Source organism: Phyllostomus hastatus, unplaced genomic scaffold (assembly GCF_019186645.2).
Source record: "Phyllostomus hastatus isolate PE091 unplaced genomic scaffold, TTU_PhHast_1.1 phas_contig_29, whole genome shotgun sequence".
Lineage (NCBI taxonomy): Eukaryota > Metazoa > Chordata > Mammalia > Chiroptera > Phyllostomidae > Phyllostomus > Phyllostomus hastatus.
In genome coordinates, this window is record NW_025333835.1 from 47132170 (window position 1) to 47152386 (window position 20217).

The window sequence follows — 20217 nt, forward strand, 5'->3', positions numbered from 1 at the left end:
ACTCGCCCATTTCCGTTTCAGTTCAAGCACTTTCTCCGTGGCCCCCCCTTCTTTCTGACTGCCCGCAGCAGAGAGTTCCCCCCAAAGCCACAGCCTCCTCGAGAGGGGCCGTCACGATTTCTGTTCCGAGACGTTTTTCTTCTCCTCTCACCATGGGATTCCCCACCATTTCTATAAGGTGGCAGTTTTCCCTGAAATTAAAACAACAACAACAACCATGGTTGGGGACTGGAAGGAGGCAGGTCCGGGCAGAAACTGGGTAACCAGGAGTCACAGAGCAAGACTCCAAAACGCCCCCCCCCCCACCCACCCAGCGCGGCTGCTCGCTGCTCGGCGCCTAGTGACGCGGTGTTTTCTCTCCAAAGCCAGTCACTGCTCTGCTCCTCCACGATTGCTTCCTTTCTGGCAACAAATAATCTCTCATGGAGACTTAAGCATAAGCCCCTCTGAGGATGGGTCTGTGGAGTGTCCTTAAAAAGTTAATTCATTACGTTTTAATACGTATTTTATTTCATAATTTTTATTGTATTTTTCCATTACCACTTACCCCCATTATCCCCCCTTCCCACCCCCCGAAATCACCACACTGTTGTCCGTGTCCACGAGTCCTTTTTCTTTTTTTTCTCGATCCTTATGTTTTAATACATTTTTTAAAAGATTTTACTTATTTATTTCTAGAGAGGGAAGGGAGGGAGAAAGAGAGAGAAACACCAATGTGCGGTTGCTGGGGGCCATGGCCTGCAACCCAGGCATGTGCCCTGACTGGGAATCGAACCTGCAACACTTTGGTTCGCAGCCGGCGCTCAACCTACTGAGCTATGCCAGCCAGGGCTGTTTTAATACATTTTTAAACAAAAAAAAAAAAAAAAGAAAAAGAAAAAAAAGGCCTAGTGATGCTCACCAATTCCTGTTTGCCTGTTTGCTCACCTTGAGGTCATAACCGTTCAAATGCCTGTACCAGCGTCATGGCGTCACCGTCTTCAACACGAGACGCGTCCTTTCCGAGAGTGAGTATGAATATTGTGGGTATCGCTCAGAACGACATCCAACGAAAGGTGAAGAGATGAATTAGTAGGTAGTACAGGGCAAGGGGACGTGAGTCTCTCCCCCACTTTCGCTGACAGAGCAGGCAGACTCTGAGGGCTGGGACTTGACCTTGACCTTTCACCTACCTACACAATGGTGGTGGTGTTTAGAACAGGCGATTTCATTCGAGCTCACGTGGCAACCAGTTAGGCGTTTCTCAGACAGGCCCGGGCGCCCCTTACAGGCCCTTCAGAAGAGGAGGGGAGCCTGGACCAGCAAGGTCCCCCTGCTCTCCGCCTCCACACCGTTTCAGAGGACGGACACGACCACCTTCACAGCGGGCGCTGGGCGTTCTCAGTGACCCGGCTCCTGGCTGTGTGGCTGCATCCCACCCACAGAACTGCCTCCAAAGCTGCTGCCGTTGATCAGCCAAGTCTGGGTTCTAAGTTCCTCGTGGTCATCTCAACAACGTCAGCACCTTCACCAGGAGTAGATGAAAGAAAAAGAAAGAAAGAAAGAGAGGGAGAGGGAGAGAGAGAGGGAGGGAGGGAGGGAGGAAAGAAAGAAAGAAATGAAAGAAAGGAAGAAAGAAAGAAAGAGGGAGGGAGGGAAGGAAGGAAGGAAGAAAACAAACCCCACTTTCTTGGCTTATTTATAAGAAGCAATTAAAGTTCTATCCCGAGATTGCAGCAGTTCCGTCCCACCTTCGGGCTCCAGTTCTTCTTCTGATTCCCCAGCTACGTCCACCGTGTGCACCTTCAGTGACCCCCCCACTGAAGCCTGGAACCCCTCGCAGCCATCCGTGAGGGCGGGACACAGCTTCCTTCCAGCGCCTGTTCCTGTGGACGCTCTGACTTCTCCCCACGAATCGCTGGTGTTCGTCATGGCGTCCAGGACGGCGAATCATTTCCACAAGATCTGCAGTTCAGTTTGCCCGGATCCGCCAGAGGAAACGCGAGCTGTGGCAGTGACGGCCTTCTGAGATGCATTTCTTAGGATGTGGAAGGCACTTATTACTAATCAGTCAGGCCACAGTTTGTTTCCGATACGAAGTGTGCGGCTGGAAGATCCTCATACTTATTCCTGGGGGAAACCTTCCAGGATCACGAAATTTACCCAGTGAGTTTGGTCCGTCATAAATACAGGTGAATCACAGGGGGAAAGTTTGGAAGAGAAATTTTGTTTGCCTCCAAACCTGACATCTTTTCTATTTTATTTAAAGCTGGCAACAGAAATAACCGGCTAGCCATATGATTTGACTTGTGTGTGAGATCTGAAGAACAAAATAAAATAAAAGCGGACACACAGATGATGCAGAGGACAGATGGGGAGCTGTCGGAGGGAGGAGGTCGAGGGCTGGGGGAGGAAGGCGAAGGGACGGAGGAGCACAGGCTGGTGGCTACAGAAGGGTCACGCAGATGTCGCAGAGACCTGGAGTGCAGCAGGGGTGCAGGTGGTGTCGCCATGGCTGTGTGGGGAGGGGCCCCTCTGCACAGCGTGTGAGTCTCTAACCGCTGCGCTCTGCATCTGACACGAACGCGGAATAACATGGAATGCAGACTGTACCTGGAAAATAAAACAATAATAACAGGGAAGAATTTTTGTAACGATGTAAGCAAGTCACTTTTGTCCTTGCATACATTTAATTTGCCTCAATTATTGCTTCTAATTTATGTGTCCTCGCAAACAGAATGTCGGGATGTTTCGCTGACACCCGTGAGCTCTGATGTGTTGACACCGCGCCCTTCCACAACCATTTCTGCCTCCGCGGGTACTGGCTGGATCGCTTCCAAAACCCATTAGGCTATTTATGCTGTTGCTGGTCTTAAAATGTTACATTTGCCAATTACCTCCTGAAATCCAGAGTTTGCTTCTGTTTACGGTCACTAAAGATACTTTAGCACTTTAGCTTTTCAGCAAATAATAAGGCCCTTCTTTTGTTATATGTGCCACGTTTTGCTAAATGCCTTAGCAAACTTAAAAGAACTAAAATATTGAGTGCAAATGAATTCACCTGTAGTTTCTTTTCTTGTTGCAAGAACTATCAAACTCAGAAGGCTCCAGAAAGGATACAGTGGCCAAAGAAATGGATGTATAGGAGGGTTCGAGGGGATGGAAGCGGGGGAGCACTCCAAACACTCGGAACAGGAAGTTTCGAGCCTCTCTCGGGAGCAGCACACTTCTCCTTTCGTTCAACACAACGCATCATATGGATACAGTTTCTGCAGAGGCAGCAGACACAGATACTGCAAACTCACAGCGGGAGGCGGATCCCGTTGTCACTGCTTTTTACATGCACTCTATAAACTCTCTGATCCAACTACGTTCTTCTGTTTAGGGTTTGCCATATGCTTTTATACAGGGGCAGACACAAAACTATTAAAGAAAGATGGGAAGGTTGTTCAGACATACAAACCAAGGGTCAGCGGGCCCCGGCAGCTGTGTGACCTGGAATTGGCCGCTGACCGGTGGCCCCTCCTGGAACTCACTCGGCGGGTGGTGGAGCGGGAGGTGGAGCGGGAGGGTGTGAAGCCTTGGAAACGGAGACTGCAAGCAGGTGCTGTCGTCTCTGCACTGCTCGGTGACAGCAGGCACACACGATCAGTTTTCTCCTTGCGGCTGTCCCCAAACATCACAGGGGCATGAAAGCTGCAAAGCTGATCCCCAAATCTACGGATCAGCATTTGCCTCCATCCCTTTCCACGCGTGGCAAGAATTTCATCTTTAAAAGCGAAGACGAGGACGGGGGGGGGGCGGCGCGGGGACGTTGGAGCCTGACCCTCCAACAGTCAGAATCAGCGCGCCCCCTGGGGGCCGCGTGGCCGTAAAGAGGAGTTCACCGCAGAACTATGGCCCCGATGAAGTTCCCACTGCGGTTACCTCCCTGTTCCTTTCTCAGGAATCCGCAACCTTACCTCCGTTACAGAAAATCCGATCTACATCCACAGGGAAAGGAATATTATTCGGTCATAAAAAGGAATGAGATCCATTTGTGACAACACGGAAGAAGCTCGAGGGAATTAATTCTACGGAGTGAAATAAGTCAGACAGCGAAAGACAAACACTATGATCCGCTTACATGTGGAATCTTTAAAAAAACAAGCTCAAAGACATTAAGAACAGATTGGTGGCTGGGGGGTGGGAGAAGGGGTTCAAGGGTAAAAACGTCCAGCTATAAAACAAACCAGTCACAGGAATGGGTGTCGAGCGGAGAAAAAAATCCCACGTCTTGTTCTAAAGATTAACCACACCTCCCCCTCATTCTAATGCCCACCTGTTTCCAGTGGTTCTTAAAAAGGGCACTGCAGACACTGAGAAACAGATGCTCATTTCCTAAACACAGATGCTTGGATTTGTACTAAATTTAGAGGACAAGCCCTGGCTGGTGTAGCTCAGTGGATTGAGCGTGGGCTGCGAACCAAAGTGTTGCAGGTTCGATTCCCAGTCAGGGCACATGCCTGGGTTGCTAGGCCATGACCCCCAGCAACCGCACATTGATGTTTCTCTGTCTCTCTCTTTCTCCCTCCCTTCCCTCTCTAAAAATAAATACATAAAATCTTTTTAAAAAATTGAGAGGACAGAAGTCTTCTCCCCTCACTGTACGAGAACTCCTGACGGATCCTCAAGGGCTGGCCCTGACCTTTCTGCCCCCCTGCCCTGACCCCTTGCTTCTAGCTCCAGGGCTTGGAACGTGGAAAGGATGAAAAGTGTGTCGTCACACTGAATACACGTGGCCCGTGACCTGCAGCCGGGTGCCCTGGTCCCACCCCAGCAGGCCGCTGAGCAAACCGGTGAAATGCCCTGCAAACATGTGGCCCTTCCCAGCTGGACTCCACGTTGCCAGGTGCAGGGATCTCGCCTTTCTCATCAACCTGATCAGGAAATTAAATTAAAGGAAATTAAATAGACACCAGTATTGCCGAGTAAAGTGTGAAGGGAGAAAAAAAATACGCAAAGTCTGAATGGTATAACAGGATCAGGCTGCTGGAGACGCAAACGAATTACAAATGCCAGCGATTTTCAACTTTTTTCATCTCGTGGCACACATAAACTAATTACTAAAATTCTGTGACGCACCAGCCAATATGTTACACTTTTTGCCAATCTGACAAAAAATTTTAAAAACAGGTATAATTTTGATTCATGCACACTGTTCAGCTATTGCTGTGTTGCCTGTTGACATTTTTTTATTTGACAATCTAAGGGAAAAGAGGACGGTGACTAGATAGTCAGGGGCTGCATGTTTTAAAAACTCTTGCGAGTCCCCGACCAGGCGGCTCAGTGGGGTCGAGTGTGGTCCAGCGGCACCGTGGGTTCCATCCCGGGCCAGGGCACATGCAAGAAGCAACCAATGCGTGCATAAATCAGTGGAACAAGCCGATGTTTCCTACTCTCTGAAAAAATCAATCAAGAAGAAATATTCTTGCAACACAGTGGTTGAAAATCGCGACTCATACAAAAGAGGGGTATCTACTCCAGTTTCTGGAGCTTTTCCGGGCCAGGTTGTCTAGCAACCTCCAGAGCGTCGCAGCCCAGCCCTCGCCACGCCCCTAGCCACGCCCCTAGCCACGCCTCTGCTCTTCACCCGAGCCTGGTGCACACACACACTTCCGCCCCAAACGGCCAGCTGGGTCCTACAGTCCTACTACCTGACCCACGTTTGTGGTGCCTGACAGAAATATAGAAGCAAACAACCGCTTTTAGGAAAATGCTGATTCCATACAATCCACATGTCGTTCTCAGAGCAGTAAATGCAAAATCAGTGGGTATTTGTAGCTCGCAGTCTCCGCCCAGACGAACATCCGAAGCCGATGCTCAGGCAGTGCCTTGGACAGCAGCACCTCTGGAGGCCCCCAGTGTGCAGGGAGACGTGGACTTGAGTGCGAAGGCGCTTCCGACCCCGCGGCGGAAGCGGAAGTGCCGCTCCTCGGGAAGGTGGCGGATCTGCCCAGACCGGCTCCACGATGTAAGTGCTGGCCTGCGGCCGCGCGGGTGGTCGATCCCACTGCCGACCTTAACTCTCTCCCGCTCTCTTCCGCAGGTCCAAGGTTTCCTTTAAGATCACGCTGACGTCCGACCCGCGGCTGCCGTACAAAGTGTGAGTGTCTCCACCGCGGGGAGCTGAGCGGGGCCGGCCGGGTGGAGCCTGGCGCCCGCAGCAACTCCCACCCCGGCAGTCCGCATCCTTCCTTCCCCGCGCTCCTGGAAGCCTCCCCGGCCCACCCGGACCTGAGCGCAGATCCCGGCCGGGCGCGGGGGTGCGGGGCGCCGGGCGCGGGACCGCCCCTCGGGGCTGACTCGCTGGGGCAGCGGGGGTGGGACGGGCGGACAGTGGACCGGGCTCTGAGAATGATTATTGCGATCCTTTAACAGTCCCTGTCCGCTCGTGGTTGGAAAGGCCTTTCCCCGTCGAACAGCTGTTGGAGGAAGGAAGAGGAGATGTCCCCGTCCAGGATCCCAAATTACCTGGACATTTATTATTGTTGGGCGTCTGATGCGTGCCCTGTGTGAGACCTTAGCATTACACCTTATCCAGAAAGGAGTGATGCGCAGAGATAGGCTCCTTATTCGTGCGGGGCCTTTTTTATCCTCGCGCCTGGGGCACGGGTCTAACCTGGACCTTCTAACCTGGATCCTCCACCCGGACCTTGACGTGGTCGTAGGTGAACGGGATCGAGGCCGTCGCAGCTGGGAGGCATGTGCGATGTAGCCGAGGTCGGGTCTGCAGTGGGATTTTGTGCGTAATAAATAGCAGTGAGTTGGTAAATAATTGCTACCGCGACCCCCCTAATCGGACACTGTTGGTCTCCGTGACTTTGCTCTGCTACCCTGGCAGCCTCCTCGCCTTTCCCTGCCTTGATCGGTTTCTCTCCACGCGAATCGCGCCACCTATAACGTCATTTTCCAACTCTCTTTTGAATAACCACACCTTCTTCCTACAGCTGATTTACTCCCATATTTCTTCTTTGAAAATGTTTCTTTGTATTCATTGATGATCGGCTTCTAAATTTTCCCTCTCCCCCATGCCTTCCCCAGCGTCTTTCCTTCTGACCCAGCCGAGGGGCTTCGGTCCATCTGGGCGTCACTCTCTTGCAAACACCCTCGACTCTGGAATCGCGGTCCGCCCCCCCCACCCCCGCCCCCCAGTGCATCCTGGGGAGCACTGGGTGAAGCACCAGCTGTGAACTGCGCCCCTGGGCTCTCCGCCCAGGCCTAAACGCTCCCGGAGAAAATGACGGGGTTCACTAAACCCGATGGCTGTGCTGGGTCATAGCCATAAATCTGCTGCATTTCCCAGATTTGCTTCTTTTCCTCTTTATTCTCTGAAAGGATTTTTTTTTAATTTATCTTCGTACTTCCTACAGTTCTTTCCCCCGTGTCTTTCAAGCCATCAGGGAAAATGTCTCTCCTCTTCCCACCACATCTGGAACGCTGCCCCATCTCTGTAAACCTGCGGTTTCTGTCTCCACTCTTGCTGGGCTGGAACACGGGGCTGGACTCCAGTGAAAAGCGAGTGGCGCCACTTTTCCGATCGGATCTGCCTCGGGCTCTCGAGTGGAGCTGTGGGCACCACCATCTCAGCGATCCGGCCAGTTGCTTAGTTTTAGTTTTAGCGTTCGTGGCTGTCATGGGCAGTCAGAATACATGGCGTTCAGACTAAAAGACGGATTTGTGTAGGTCTGCTACAGTAGCTGTTGTGGGGGACAAAAGAGCTTTAAAAAAATCACCTTTTAAAAAAATTCTTTTCACTTCTTGCAGACTCAGTGTTCCTGAAAGTACACCTTTCACAGCCGTCTTAAAGTTTGCAGCAGAAGAAGTAAGTGTGGGATCGGAACAACGGGTATGGAGTGGAGCTGGGCGGTGTGTCCCCGACTTTCGATTCTGCAGGTGCTTTTGACTCACCACGCCCATGTGGCTTCCAGAAGGTTAAGCTCCGCCCTGGCTGAGCAGCTCAGCTGGTTAGAGTGTCCCCCCTCCATACACCACGGTTGTGGGTTCGATCCCCCATCAGGGCACACGCAGGAAGCAGCCAGTGAGTGCATGACCGGGTGGACCAAGTCAGCGTTTATCTCTCTCTCTCTCCCTCTTCTTTCCTCCCTCCCTCTCCCTTCCTCTGCCTCTCTAAAACCAATAATTTTTTTAAAAGTTCAGCTAATTTACAGATACAAGTGGAATGAAAGTTAAGACTTACATAAGAACGAGTTCAACAACTTGACACATCTGTTCAGTGGAACCATTGAAAATTAAAGGCAAATTCTTATTGAACTTGAAAAGGTTTGGTGATATGTAAACTTTTTTAAATAGCAACATGTCACCGTAGTCTGAACAGTCACATTTTTACTGCTTTTGATCCTAGAATTACAATATTTTAAATATCACATTTTTCAGATTTTTGTGTGAGTATGGACTGTCAGTAAAATTGTTGTTTTTGAAAGTGTCTAGTTTATTAAAACATTTTGGCTTTCTGTTTTTAAAAAATAAAAGTTATCCTTAGAAGCTTCTATAAAGCATCACTTTGGACCTGACTCTGGGGGTGGTCGCTTGGGTAGAAATAGCACCCACATGTGACACCCACGGGAGACAGCGTCACCACTTTAAATGTCATTAACCATCTGTGTGACGTCAGCCAGCCTCTCGGTTCCTGTGTCCCTCGGATCCCTTGATCTGTGACGTGGGAGCGTGTGGTTAACGGCCGTTCCTTCCGCCCGACTCAGCGCTTTTGAGTAGAAATGTAACGGTGTGGACCGAGACCCTGCGCACTCAGAGCGCCATGCTGGTACACAGCGAATTGGCGGCGGTTTGCTGGAGGCACCGTCAGAGCGTCCCCCCACCCCCGGGGGTCCGAGTCGGCAGTCCAGTCCACAGAGAAGCGAGGAAGGCGGGAGCCCTGGAGGCTGGGGGGGTCCTCCCGTCAAACACCGCAGAGGGTTGATTTGAGCTTTTCCACGGAGAAGCCGCAGGGACGTTCTGAGCAGCTGTTTGCTCGTCTGGTTTTGAGAGGCGGTGACACGGGATGAAAACGACACGTCCTAGCCCACAAGAGCCGACGTTCCCGGGCCGCAGAGTCGCTGCTGGTCGGTCGGTCTTGTGGGTGTTTTCGTGTTTGTAGTGAGTGAAATACAGTGCACTTCACAGTCCTGGACACAGTGAAGTGTGTTTACGGGACAAGATTAATTTTTTTAAAAAGCCAATTATGGTAGCACTTTTTTGGATGGTGTTACTTACCCTAAACGATGTGCACGTGTTGGAATTACATGTGCACCCTCCCTGCTAAGCCACCCACCCTGCGCAGAGTGTCTGTGTCTAAAATCTGTTTTCTCCCCTTTAGTTTAAAGTTCCTGCGGCCACGAGTGCCATTATTACAAACGGTAAGGATTCATTTTAATTCTATTTATTACGTCAGAACTATAGACACTATGCAAAAGAAGTCAAAGTAGTCAAAATTGGCTTAAATGTAAAAAAGCCTAAAATGTACGTCGACATTAAGGACGCACGTGACCGTGAGCACTTCCGCCAGAGTATCGCCGCGGTAACTTGTGTCGGCCGCGGCGTTTTCAGTGAGGCCGTCGGTGAACGCGTGTAGAGTCCCGAAGCTAGAACGCGCCTTCGCTGGGCCTTGTCTGCGCTCCGCCTGACCCCTGGTGCCTGCTGGCGGGAGTGAGGGTTTAGTCCGGCGGGCCGGCTCCGTGCGAAAACGCCGCAGCCGCGGGAGGCATGGCCGCGTGCAGAGCACCCCGGTGGCTCCCGGCGCCGGCGGGCCGACGTGGCTCTCCGTTCGGAGGGGGCTGGCCTGCTCCCCCGAAGGCTTTAGGGTCATCGGGGCTCGGTAAACTGTGACTGTGATGGGCGCCCGCGGAGCTTGCACTCCGGGCCTTCGGAGCGCGCTTAGAGCGCGGAGGCCTCCCGGGGGCGGGGCGGGGCGGGGCCGTGCGCACGCGCAGCAGCGGCACGTGTCGGCGCGTCCTTCGCCCGCCACGCCGGCGTCTCGCGTTCTCGCCAGTCCGTTGCTGCCGTGGGACCGTTTCGGCGGTGGAATAACCTGGACGGCCTTGTCGTTTGTCTTCCAGATGGAATCGGAATAAACCCCGCGCAGACCGCTGGTGAGTGCCCGTCCGCAACCCGAGGAGCCGGGCGGGGCGGCACGTGGGCTAGGTGGGACGTCACCGGGACGACAGCGGGTTTCCGGGCCGGGTGCCAGCCTCTCCCCGCGTGTCTGGGCAGGAACTCGTGCCAGTGCACGTGACGGCCTGCTTCGTGCTCCGCGGGGCGGAGACCTGAGTGACGAGCGTCACGGGGAGCGACGCCCCGCAGAGGGTCGGAAGGGGAGTTTGCACTGGCCGCCGCCCCGCCCCTCCCCTCGGGCACAGCCGCTGCCGACCCGGGAGGAGCCCCGCACCGAGGTTCCGGCTAGAAACCCGGCCCGAGTGCGCCGACTCTGTAACGGGCAGCCTCGTATCTTTAAATGGATCTTGTGTGGCTGGTGTAATCTAATTATAATCTTTTGAAATGAAGCTTGTTTTACTAAAAGGTTACCTCGGTCTTGAGCCGTACTTAAAGTACTTCTGTCTTACAACAGAATTGTATTTTCCCTAGAGATCTTGGGGTTGAAATTCTTGAAGAGGGATTTAAAGTTGTTACTGTTTTAAACTTCAGTGTTTTAGGTATGTCATGTTAATGAGTTGGAAGGGTTCTTCCCCGAAAATCATGAGGCACTTTGCAGTGTAGACACCTTTGAACCGGGGGTCGAAGGTTTTGCTCCCTGGCTGTAGAAACGTCTGGTTCGCACGGCAGCCGGAGGGGCCGGAGGCGGCGCCCGGCCTGAGTCGGCGGGTCTCTGCACCTGGGTGTCCTGTGGCCGTGAAGGGTCGTGGTTCTCCTGGGCGTGGGTGTTCTGTTGTGCACCAAGCGAGTGTTGATTAAACCGATTCCGGCTGCGACGCGCTGGGTGGACCGGTCAGCGTTCTTGCGGGGGCGCCCCGCTCGGAGTCCGCAGGCCTGGGGCCGGGCTGTGGGCGGGGGGCCGCGGGAGCCGCGAAGCCCGGGCCGGCGTCCTGACGGCGCTTGTGCGGTGGGGCCTGCTCACTCCCCGCTGCTCTGTTCGCCGTGTGCGGCGGCCGCTGGGCCGTCGGGACCACTTGTCCTCTGCGCACCTGACGCGGCGTTTTGTTTGTTTGTGTAGGCAACGTTTTTCTAAAGCACGGCTCCGAGCTGCGCATCATTCCTCGAGACCGCGTCGGAAGCTGCTGATGCCCCGCTCCGCTTGGAAGATAGGGTTGCCTTCCAGAGGAGGCCTGGTGGTGTTGCGAGCGGAAAGGAGGCATGTGCGACGCTGTGGAAACCCCGACGGCTGACCGCGCGACGAGAGGCCGCCCTCTGCCCCTCCCGCCGCGGCCGCTCCTCGCGGGAGGAGGGCCCGGCCGCGCCCGAGGTCTTGCCTCTCGCGCGTCTCGTCCCTTTCGGGGAGAGGACTTCCCGCTGTGTTCATCTCACTGGAGGGTGCTTCCGATGGTTCCCCCTGAGGACACTTGGACGATTAAATGTATTGAATCTTTCTGTTTGTCTCCAAGTTAAAACTGTAAAAAGATCACGGCTCATACATGGCGGTTGCTGGGCAGGATCTGACTTGCAGGCTCACGGTACGCAGTTGAATTCTTAACCGTGTACCACGTGCGGGAAAGGACGCAAACATATCAGTGAACACGTGACGGCCTTCCCTGCTTGTCCTTTAGGTGTGTTTTCAGTGTGAAGCCCCGTGTGTCCGTATAAATGGTAATTTAAGAGCAGAGCCCACAGTCACTCGTGTCCGATCCACCCTCGTTTCGGCGTGTGAACCAGTGCCCCGCACCGGAGCTCCGAGTCTGGTCGTGGAGAGCCCGGTGCTGGTAACGGTGAGGACCGGAGCGAAGCGGCAGCGCCCTCCCCGAGCCCAGAGCAGGGGTTCCCGGGGGCGCGGCCTAAGGCGCCTTCAGGAGGAGGCCGCGAAGAAGGCCGGGGCGCCCGGCAGAGCTCCGGCAAAGGCCCGCGGTCGGTCCAGGGGGAGTGAAGACGGGCCCCGTGGGGGAGGGGCGGGCAGAGCGCCTCGGGCCTCCCCGGACTCCAGCCGGGCAGGGGAAGGGGCGGCGTGCGGTGACTGGGGCCCGGTGCTCCACTGCTGTGCGGCAGGCGGCAGCCCCCGGGGAGCGTGTCCTGCGGACTCTGGCCCGGACGTGCAGTCCGCTCCCGGCGAGTCCTCGCGGGTTCTCGGGAGTGAAGCGTCCCCGAAGGCCAGAGTCACGAGGGCACGTTCCGCCCCGCCCCGCGGGCGGTCCTGGGCTCCCTGGGGCAGAGGGCAGGGAACGTGGGGAAGCCCACGTGTGACGTGGGTGGCTGGGCGTGAGCAGTTTCGCAGACGCTGTGGGTGTTGGTACACGAGCCCCGGGACTCCGGGTTGCGAAGGGGACAGTCTTTGCTGGGTTAGAAAAGGACGCTTCCGATGCTGGGGCGAGTTCGTACTTTCATACACAAAGTCGGACGCTCAGATGCCCCGGGTCCTTCCCAGTATTGACCTCAGTCGGCCAGAAGCGTGTGAATGCCCTGCCCTGGTTTTTTGTTTAATTTACATCCCCCCGTCTCCAGCACAGAACCTGCCTGCCACACGAATAAGTTTACGCTGTCCTGTGCCATCAAGTAATTTACTATTTTTCTTTGGGTTTGAAAATTTTACTGTAATAAGTTCTTAAAAACGTTTCCTTAAAGAACTAGACCTTCTGTTGTTGAATAAACGTGACCTGTAAGTTCTTCGTGTGGCACGTGTCGAAGTGTTTCTTTGAATGCGTCACTGACACGGGATAGTTTACAGAAGCACGTTTTGTGGTGCCGTAAACCGCAGGTTCTACTCTTACTCTGTTACTAACACTTCTAGTTGGCACACCTGTTAAGCCAGTGCACAACAAGCAAAACAAGGAAGGGGGAGGGCCAGTGAGCCCTCAGGCGCAGGTAGCGGCAGGGGCCCTAGAAGTGAGCGCGTGCTTCCAGGCGCCAGCCGGGGAGGCCTCGGCGGGCGGGGCCGAGCCTGGGGGGCGGTGGCCCGAGCCGCTCTGGGACGTGGGAGCGCAGGCTCCTGGAGACGACCCCGGAGCACGCCAGAGCGCCGAGGCGGCGAGTCTGGCGGCGCGTCAGGGTCTCTGTTCGCAGAGCGCGGTCCAGCACAGCCGTTCCGCTGGGCCGCTGGACAGAGTCCCCGGGGCGGGGCCCTTTCCACTGCCCGGCTCCATAGCCGCCCCGCGCGAGGACGCCCCTCGGCGGTCTGGCCCGCTCCCTGGGACCGACGCCAGCGCGGTCTCGTTTCCCGGCCGGCGTGACTCTGCCGGAGCGTCCTCCTGTGAACCAGGGCGTCTGGGGTTGACTCGGGGTCAGGACGCGTGCTTGGGGGCGGGTCCGGTCCCGGCCGGGTCCCGGCCGGGGTGTGTTCGAGCGGCAGCCGGTCCGCGTCCCTCCCTCCCACCGATGTCTCTCGCCCTCTCAGCTGCCCCCCTCAGTTCCAACACCAGTCGGCGGGCCCTCCTCGGCCAGGAGTCGATGTAACAAAGGAAAAAGTTGGTTCTGTGAGAGGAGAGTCAGGGAGAAGAGACTCAGCCTGTTAGCCCCCCCCCCCAAATTAGGACTCTAAACGCACCCACCACATCTCTGCCCGAGGGCCTCGGGGGCACTCGCACACGCGAGCGGAGCAATCCCAAGTTGGCTGATTGATCACATATACTGTTCCCAAATCTGTCTGTAAAACTGAAAGTGACATAAGTCACTGTGTGTGTGTGTGTGTGTGTGTGACTCGTGTGTAACTCAAATACATGGACTGTGTATGTCATTCAAATGTGTCGAACACCTGAGTGTGTGGCATTTTGATACTTTCACTTACGCCTCACAGTTTTGCCTGGTTGTCATCCCCATTTCACAGAAGGAAGAGGTTCGCAGGGGCTGGGATTTGGAACTCCCCACGTCCTGCTGGCAGAGCCGCCGGGGCCCGGACGTGGGTGTACTGGCCGTGCGGTGTTGCTCCTCACCCTGGGCTGTGCCGGGGCACGAATGTGGTGAGGGTCCGTGGGGCAGCACGGGGAAACCAGCCCAACAGAGGTGGGGAGGGTTCGGGGGCGGCACCGGGGCGGCAGCAGGGGCACGGACCACGGCCCAGACGGACCCGTCCCGCCGGACTGTCGCTGTCCACTCTCCTGTCTCGTGGAGGGGGCCCGGGAACCTGCCTGCCCAGCCGCGCTGCCCGGGAGCCCCCGCACTTGTGAGACCCCGGGGCCGCTGTCTGACGGTCGGTGCTGGGGACGGACGCGTGGCTCCAGGCTGTGCACCGGAGCCGTGACTGGAAATGAAGGTTCTCACGAGGCCCGACCTGTCCAGTCTGTAGCCGCGCCCCCCGCCCTGGCTGCCCAAGTCCTTCCCCCCGCTTCCCGCAGCGAGCGAGCCACAAGACTCTGTCGGTCCTGTTTACAAACCCGTGCCGCACGGCCGCCCCCCTGTCTGATGAAAGCCCCCTCCGCCGCGTGCTGTGTGGGAGCCTCTAGTCCCCGCTGTCCCGCTGCCCTCAGAGCCTGTGGGTGCCGTCTGCGGCGCCACCACCCGTCAGACCCCGGCTCACGGGAAGTCGGACCCTTCGAGGAGACACGAGGCCCTTCGCGGACCGGGCGCCGTTCCGAGTCTCCTGTTCCCGTGTCCTCGCCCAGTCCACACCGCAGCACCCGCTCTGCAGTCTCGCCCTGCGCCACGTCCCTGGGCCTCCCGGCCTCTACTCTCCCCGCCCACCTCCCCACCGTCTGCCTGGGAACCGGGCCTCGGCCCCCCAGGGCAGAGCCGCCCAGCGGAGGCCGGCGTGCGGCCGTCCGAGCAGCGGCGCATCCTGTGCTTTTCCTCGCGCCGGCAGGAGGTCAGCGTAGAGCCTCAGCGCCTGTCTCTGACTCGAGCTGTGAGCCGCGTGAAGGCGTCGAGGTCGTGGCCGCTCTGCCCGTCCGTCCGTAGGAGACAGGAGACCGTCGGTGAGCACGACCCAGAAAGGGGAGTGAGAACTTCGAAAGCTGCGACTGTCTGTGACTCAAACGCAGTAACGTCTGCAGGCAGACTACTTGACTCACCAACATGCTTGCGTCTGTCCCATTTTTTGTGTTGGGATTCACTCTGTCTCAGCAATGAATCAATCACTCCAGTTCAAAGCATTCACCCATTTTGACAAATACATACATACATTATTAGCTATGTCACGGATGTTGCTAAGCCCTGGAGATGAATTATGAGTAAAACTCATTCCCCTTTTCGGGGGGGGGGCTCCCTAACAGGCATACACACCCAAAACAGCAAAATCTGTCAAAGAACTGATTGTGGAGAAGTGAAGGAGCACATCAAGTTTGTTTTAACGGGCTGGGCCCGGCGCTAGGCATCTGACATGCGTGACCTTGTCTAACCCTCAGTCTGGCCTCGGGGCGCCGGTGCTGCTTCCCCCCCTCCTGCTGAGGAAGCCGGTTGCGGGTGCACGCGGCTGGAGCCAGAGTGAGGGCGGCTCCTGCGTGGCTGGGAAGCCCGCCCGGGCACCGGCACACGCGCCGTCACGTCCCTAGACCGGTGTCACGCGTGTTGTCCCGGACGAGGGGCCCGTCTGGGAAGGCCCCCCGACCTGCCATCGGACCCTCCCGCCGCCTCCCCGTGCGGGAGAAAGGGAACGTCCAGTAAGTGTGCTGCACAGACACACTCAGAGTCTCTCTCAGCCCCCCCCCACACACACACACGCGCACGCGCTTGTAACGACAGAGAACCGGGAGCGTTTGAGAAGCAGCTCACGGCTCCATCACCCTCCTGCCCCGCTGCATGTCCGTAGGTGCCGCCGCCGCCACGGTGATCCTGCCGCCGCACGCACCGCCGGCCGGGCCTGGCAGGCAGCCGCGCAGAGCCGGTTCCTGGCACGCGTCTCCGGTTTCCTGGCAGAGCCCCTCGGCGACGCGGAAGCTGAGACGGGGAGCACATTGTGGCTCTGCACCATGTCAGTGTTTGTGTGGCTGCGGGACGCTGGGTTTAATAAACTAACCCACGAGCGCGCGACGCACAGCGGCGAGCTGTTTGAGAAATAAGCCGTGACGTTTGTCGTCGGCGCCACACGCGTCTCCAGGTCTTGCGTGGAGATGCTGGTCGGGTCTCCTGGGCACGTGCCCGCATGGACCTGGGCCTCCTGCAACCCCTGGGGGGTCGTTGTGTGGGGATGGAGCGTCCCTGGGGGACAGCGAGTGCGTGAGTCGGGCTTGGGGGTCTCGGTCCTCGGGGACGGCCGCCGGGACCCGCATCCCGTGCCGGTCCTCAGTTCGGCCCACACAGATGTGCGGGGATACTGAATCATTTGTGTTTGTCGTCTCGGGTGTGTGTGCGTGGGGGGGTGGTGCCTGGCACTCAGAGCCTTACACCTCAAGTCCTGTAAAGGAGCGGTCCTGTTCACATCTGTCTCGCTGAAAAGACCGTACACAAAAACAGCCGCGCACGGACAGCTGACACTGAGTGTCGCCGTGTGTCAGGCACCTCACGTTCCATACTCCCACTTGTCCTCACTGTGGTCTGTGAAGGCGGTAACATGGGTTTGTCACGCTTGAAGCCGGGACTCGGAAAGACCTCGGTGACTCTCCCACGGCCACAGGACGGTGTGCAGGGGTGGTGTCAGTGAAACCCCACCCGGGAGGCCCCGGCGCGCTGCTGGCGGGCGCCCCGCGCAGCCTCCTGGACGGGCCGGCGAATCGGCCGGGACCCAGGGAGCGGGCCCCGCCCTGGGGCCGCACCCCCCTCCCCTGCCGTCCGGCCTGCTCGGTCGTCCTGACGGCCGCTCACCCGGCCACGTAGCCTCGGAAAGCCACCAGGCGGGAAGGGGGTGACATGGAGAGTCGCCTGTACGGGTACACCTGCATTTCTTCCGGTTTGTCTGTTTGAAATGTGTCCCGGCCCAGAGGTGAGAGAGACCTGTCCCCTGCCCGTCCGAGGTAAAGGTCACGCGGCCTGGGCAGCGGCTGCTCAGGACCCGGCTCCTGCGGGCCGCGGCATCATCATCCTGGCCTGAGTCCCGACGAGCCCTCGTCGCGGCTTCCCAGCCACAGACGGTGTCTGGGCAGGAGCAGCGGCCCGGCCCGAGGCCACGGTGGGTGACCCCAGAGGCCAGAGGCAGGGTGAGAAACCGGGGGTGAGGCGGGCGGGTCAGGCCGGCAGGAAGGTCGTGAGCACAGGAGGGGACACCGCGGTGGCGGTGGAGCTGGGAGCTGGGGGTGAAGATGGCGCTGCAAACCCTCGCGGGCAGTGGAGGGGCTACGGCACCGGCACGGGGCGTGTCCGCGGGCGTTAGGTGCCCAGGGAGGGAGGAGCGGAGAGCCTGGTGCGGGCGGGTCCTGGCCGCTGCTCGGGGATCAGAACTGTCCTGTGAGGCAGCCGTCCCCGTGGAGAGCGGAGGAACTGAGGCCCAGCACCGGCCTGTCCCCGGCCGGCCCCCCTTTCGTGGGCGGACTGCAGTCCAGCGCGGACACGGGGCGGGCAGGCGCTGGCGAGTGCTCACGCTCTGTGCAAACGTCTGTGGAAGGGAGCTGTTAGCAGAGCAACAGTGTCGTCACGTCAACCTTTAATTGAACTGGTTCTCGTAATAAATACTTGGGAACAGAGACTCGCTGTGCTGATAAAGCAATACGACACACACAGGAAGACATGTGCACCTGAAGGTGTCGTGAGCCCATGTATTCTTTTGCTCGGGCGGCTGTCACGAAGCACCCCAGACCGAGTGGCTCACGCAGCAGAGACCCACCATCCTGGAGTCGGAGCCGGAGCCAGAAGCCCAGCACCCAGCCGTCTGCCCGCCGGCGTCTCCGGCGACCGAGGGGAAGACCGAGTGCGGGCGTCTCTCCGGCCCGGGGACTCGACCTTCCCCTGCGTCTCTGCACAGGCGTCCCCTTCCTCCGTGTCTGCCCGTTCGCTCCAAGTTCCTCCTTCTACGAGGACACCAGGCCTGTTGGGTTAGGGCTCGCCCTCCTGAACGGATACGATCTGAACTGAATTAAGTGCATCCGCTGTGACCCAGTTTCCAGACCCGGTCACCTTCTGAGCTACGGGGGGTTAGGATTCCGACCTCTTTTTTTATTTTTATTTTGTTGCAGGGGACACAAAGCAGCCCCTTCCATGCTGTGACTCAGACGCAGCTTCCCGGGCTACGGGTTAAATACACGATTTACAAAGCGCGCCCTTAAGAAGCAACACCGGTTTGCATGTGTGATCACAACTCACAAATCCAATCAGAAAGCACGGACGCAGCTCCATGAGGTTGGGACCAGTTCACTGTGCGAATGAGAAGAAGCAGAAGGGAAAATGGGCAAATGAAATGCACCGTCGGTCCGCAGCTCTCACTGCTGCGTCTCAACACCCCTCCGCCTGGTGCGGGGACTGGTGCCTGTCCCTCTGAGCCGCTCGGAGCCCTGGGTCCCGCCCTGGGTCCCGCCCTGGAGCCCAGAGCAGCGCCGACCTGGAAGGCAGGCAGCCGGAAGGAACAGAGGGACTCGGACCCCTCTCGGATTTGCCCCTCACCCCCCAGCAGCCGGGGTTCCCAGCGGCCGCCAAAGGGATGCATGGGGGGGGGGGTTCTTAGCCTCGGACTCTCCACTGCACACACACGAACGCACACAGTCAGTGTTTTGTTCTGCCCCAGCAGTCACCCGGCTTTCCCACTGCCTGCACCACCTGGCAGAGCCGCAGCGAGCCGTACCCCTCCCTCAAGCACCCGTCTGATGATTTTTAAGAAACGCATGAGGCCCAAGCACCCTCTCAGGGAACAGGCTGTCAGCAGGGGAAGCGGTTACCATGGAGGCTACGTCTCAGCCGAGAAACAGGAGCCTCGGAGTCAGTTCCAGGGACGTGGCCGCTTGTTGCAGGGCCTCAAAATAGAAGGTTTGCGAAATCTGCCTCCGAAGGCTCGCTCTGGCGAAACCGGGAAAACTGTGATAGACCGCATCTAAAAAAGAACATCTACCTGCCTGCCAAAGCAATAGCTACCCTCCGCTTCCCAGACGGCGGGCCAGCACGGAGCCGTCGCCTCCCCGTTCTTATCCGTGTTCTCAACACACCACTTGGGGCCGGGGGGCGGGGAGGGCGCCCAGAGCAGCCCCCCGGGGCAGCACCTCTGCTGAGCCTTGAATAAGGGCGTTTGTTCCGGGCACTTGAAGCAGAACACCTTCTCCCCCGATCTGTGACCCCGATGATCAGGTGGGTCTGGCTCGAGTTAAGAATAGCAGGAAGTGGGGAGGTGCCAGGTGCACGCCGCTCACCTGCCGGGATGGCGGAGCAGGGGGCACGTCAAACAGCGAGCTCCTGTTTTCGGGGCAGGCCCTGGGGCTCACACACACGGCTGAGCGCCTCGTCACACCTGCCTCCTCCTCCTCCTCCTCCTCCTCCTCCTCCTCCTCCTCAAGGCCCCGTGCAGAGGGCGCAAGAGGCGGCGGCGGTGGCCACCCAAGTCGTGGGGAGAGGCAGGACTCCCGCCCAGGTCCGACCCCAGCCTGCATCCCCCCACCCCGACCTCCCGTTCGGCCGCCGAGGCACAGGGTCAGGGCATGTCTTCCCTTTCCCCTTTTTGCTGTTACTGTTATTGACTGTATCGGGCAGCACTGGTTAGCGGGGCTATACAGGTTCAAGTGCACAGTGTCATCCGTGCGTTGTTGCATCGTGTGCCCACCCCCCAAAGCCGGATCAGCTTCCATCGCCGTGTACTTGACCCCTTCACCCTTGAGCACCCCACCCCCTCCCCGCTGGTCACCGCCACACTGCTGTCTGCGTCTGTGAGTCTGTCTTTGTTTCTTCGTCTTACTTGTTCGCTGGTCACTTTCCCTCGTACACCCCACGTGTGAGTGGAATCACACGGTTCTCGGCTTTTTCTGTCGACTGACTTCGAGTAACACGATATTCTCAAGGTCCGTCCACATCGTCACGAATGGCAGCATCTCATCCTTCTTATGGCCGCGCGGTTCTCCGTAGTGCAGATGCACATGCCTTCTTTGTCCAGTCATCTGTTGAGGACACTCTGGTTCTTTCCGTGTCGTGGACACCGGGAGTGAGGCTGCAGTGTGCACGGGGGTGGGTATGTCTTTGCGGTTCAATGGTTTCTATTTGGGGGAACAGGCACCCGGAAGGAGGGTGCTCGGTCATTTTATT

General features: G+C 57.5%; 1 protein-coding gene across 1 annotated transcript; it reads left to right on the top strand.

Moving 5' to 3' along the window:
- The first annotated feature begins 5857 nt into the window (after positions 1-5857).
- On the top strand, positions 5858-12810 carry UFM1 (ubiquitin fold modifier 1). The gene is made up of 6 exons (XM_045839256.1): positions 5858-5992; positions 6068-6124; positions 7786-7843; positions 9356-9395; positions 10095-10127; positions 11207-12810. Coding segments are annotated over exons 1-6 (258 nt in total). The 5' UTR covers positions 5858-5990; the 3' UTR covers positions 11275-12810.
- The last annotated feature ends 7407 nt before the right edge of the window (positions 12811-20217 follow it).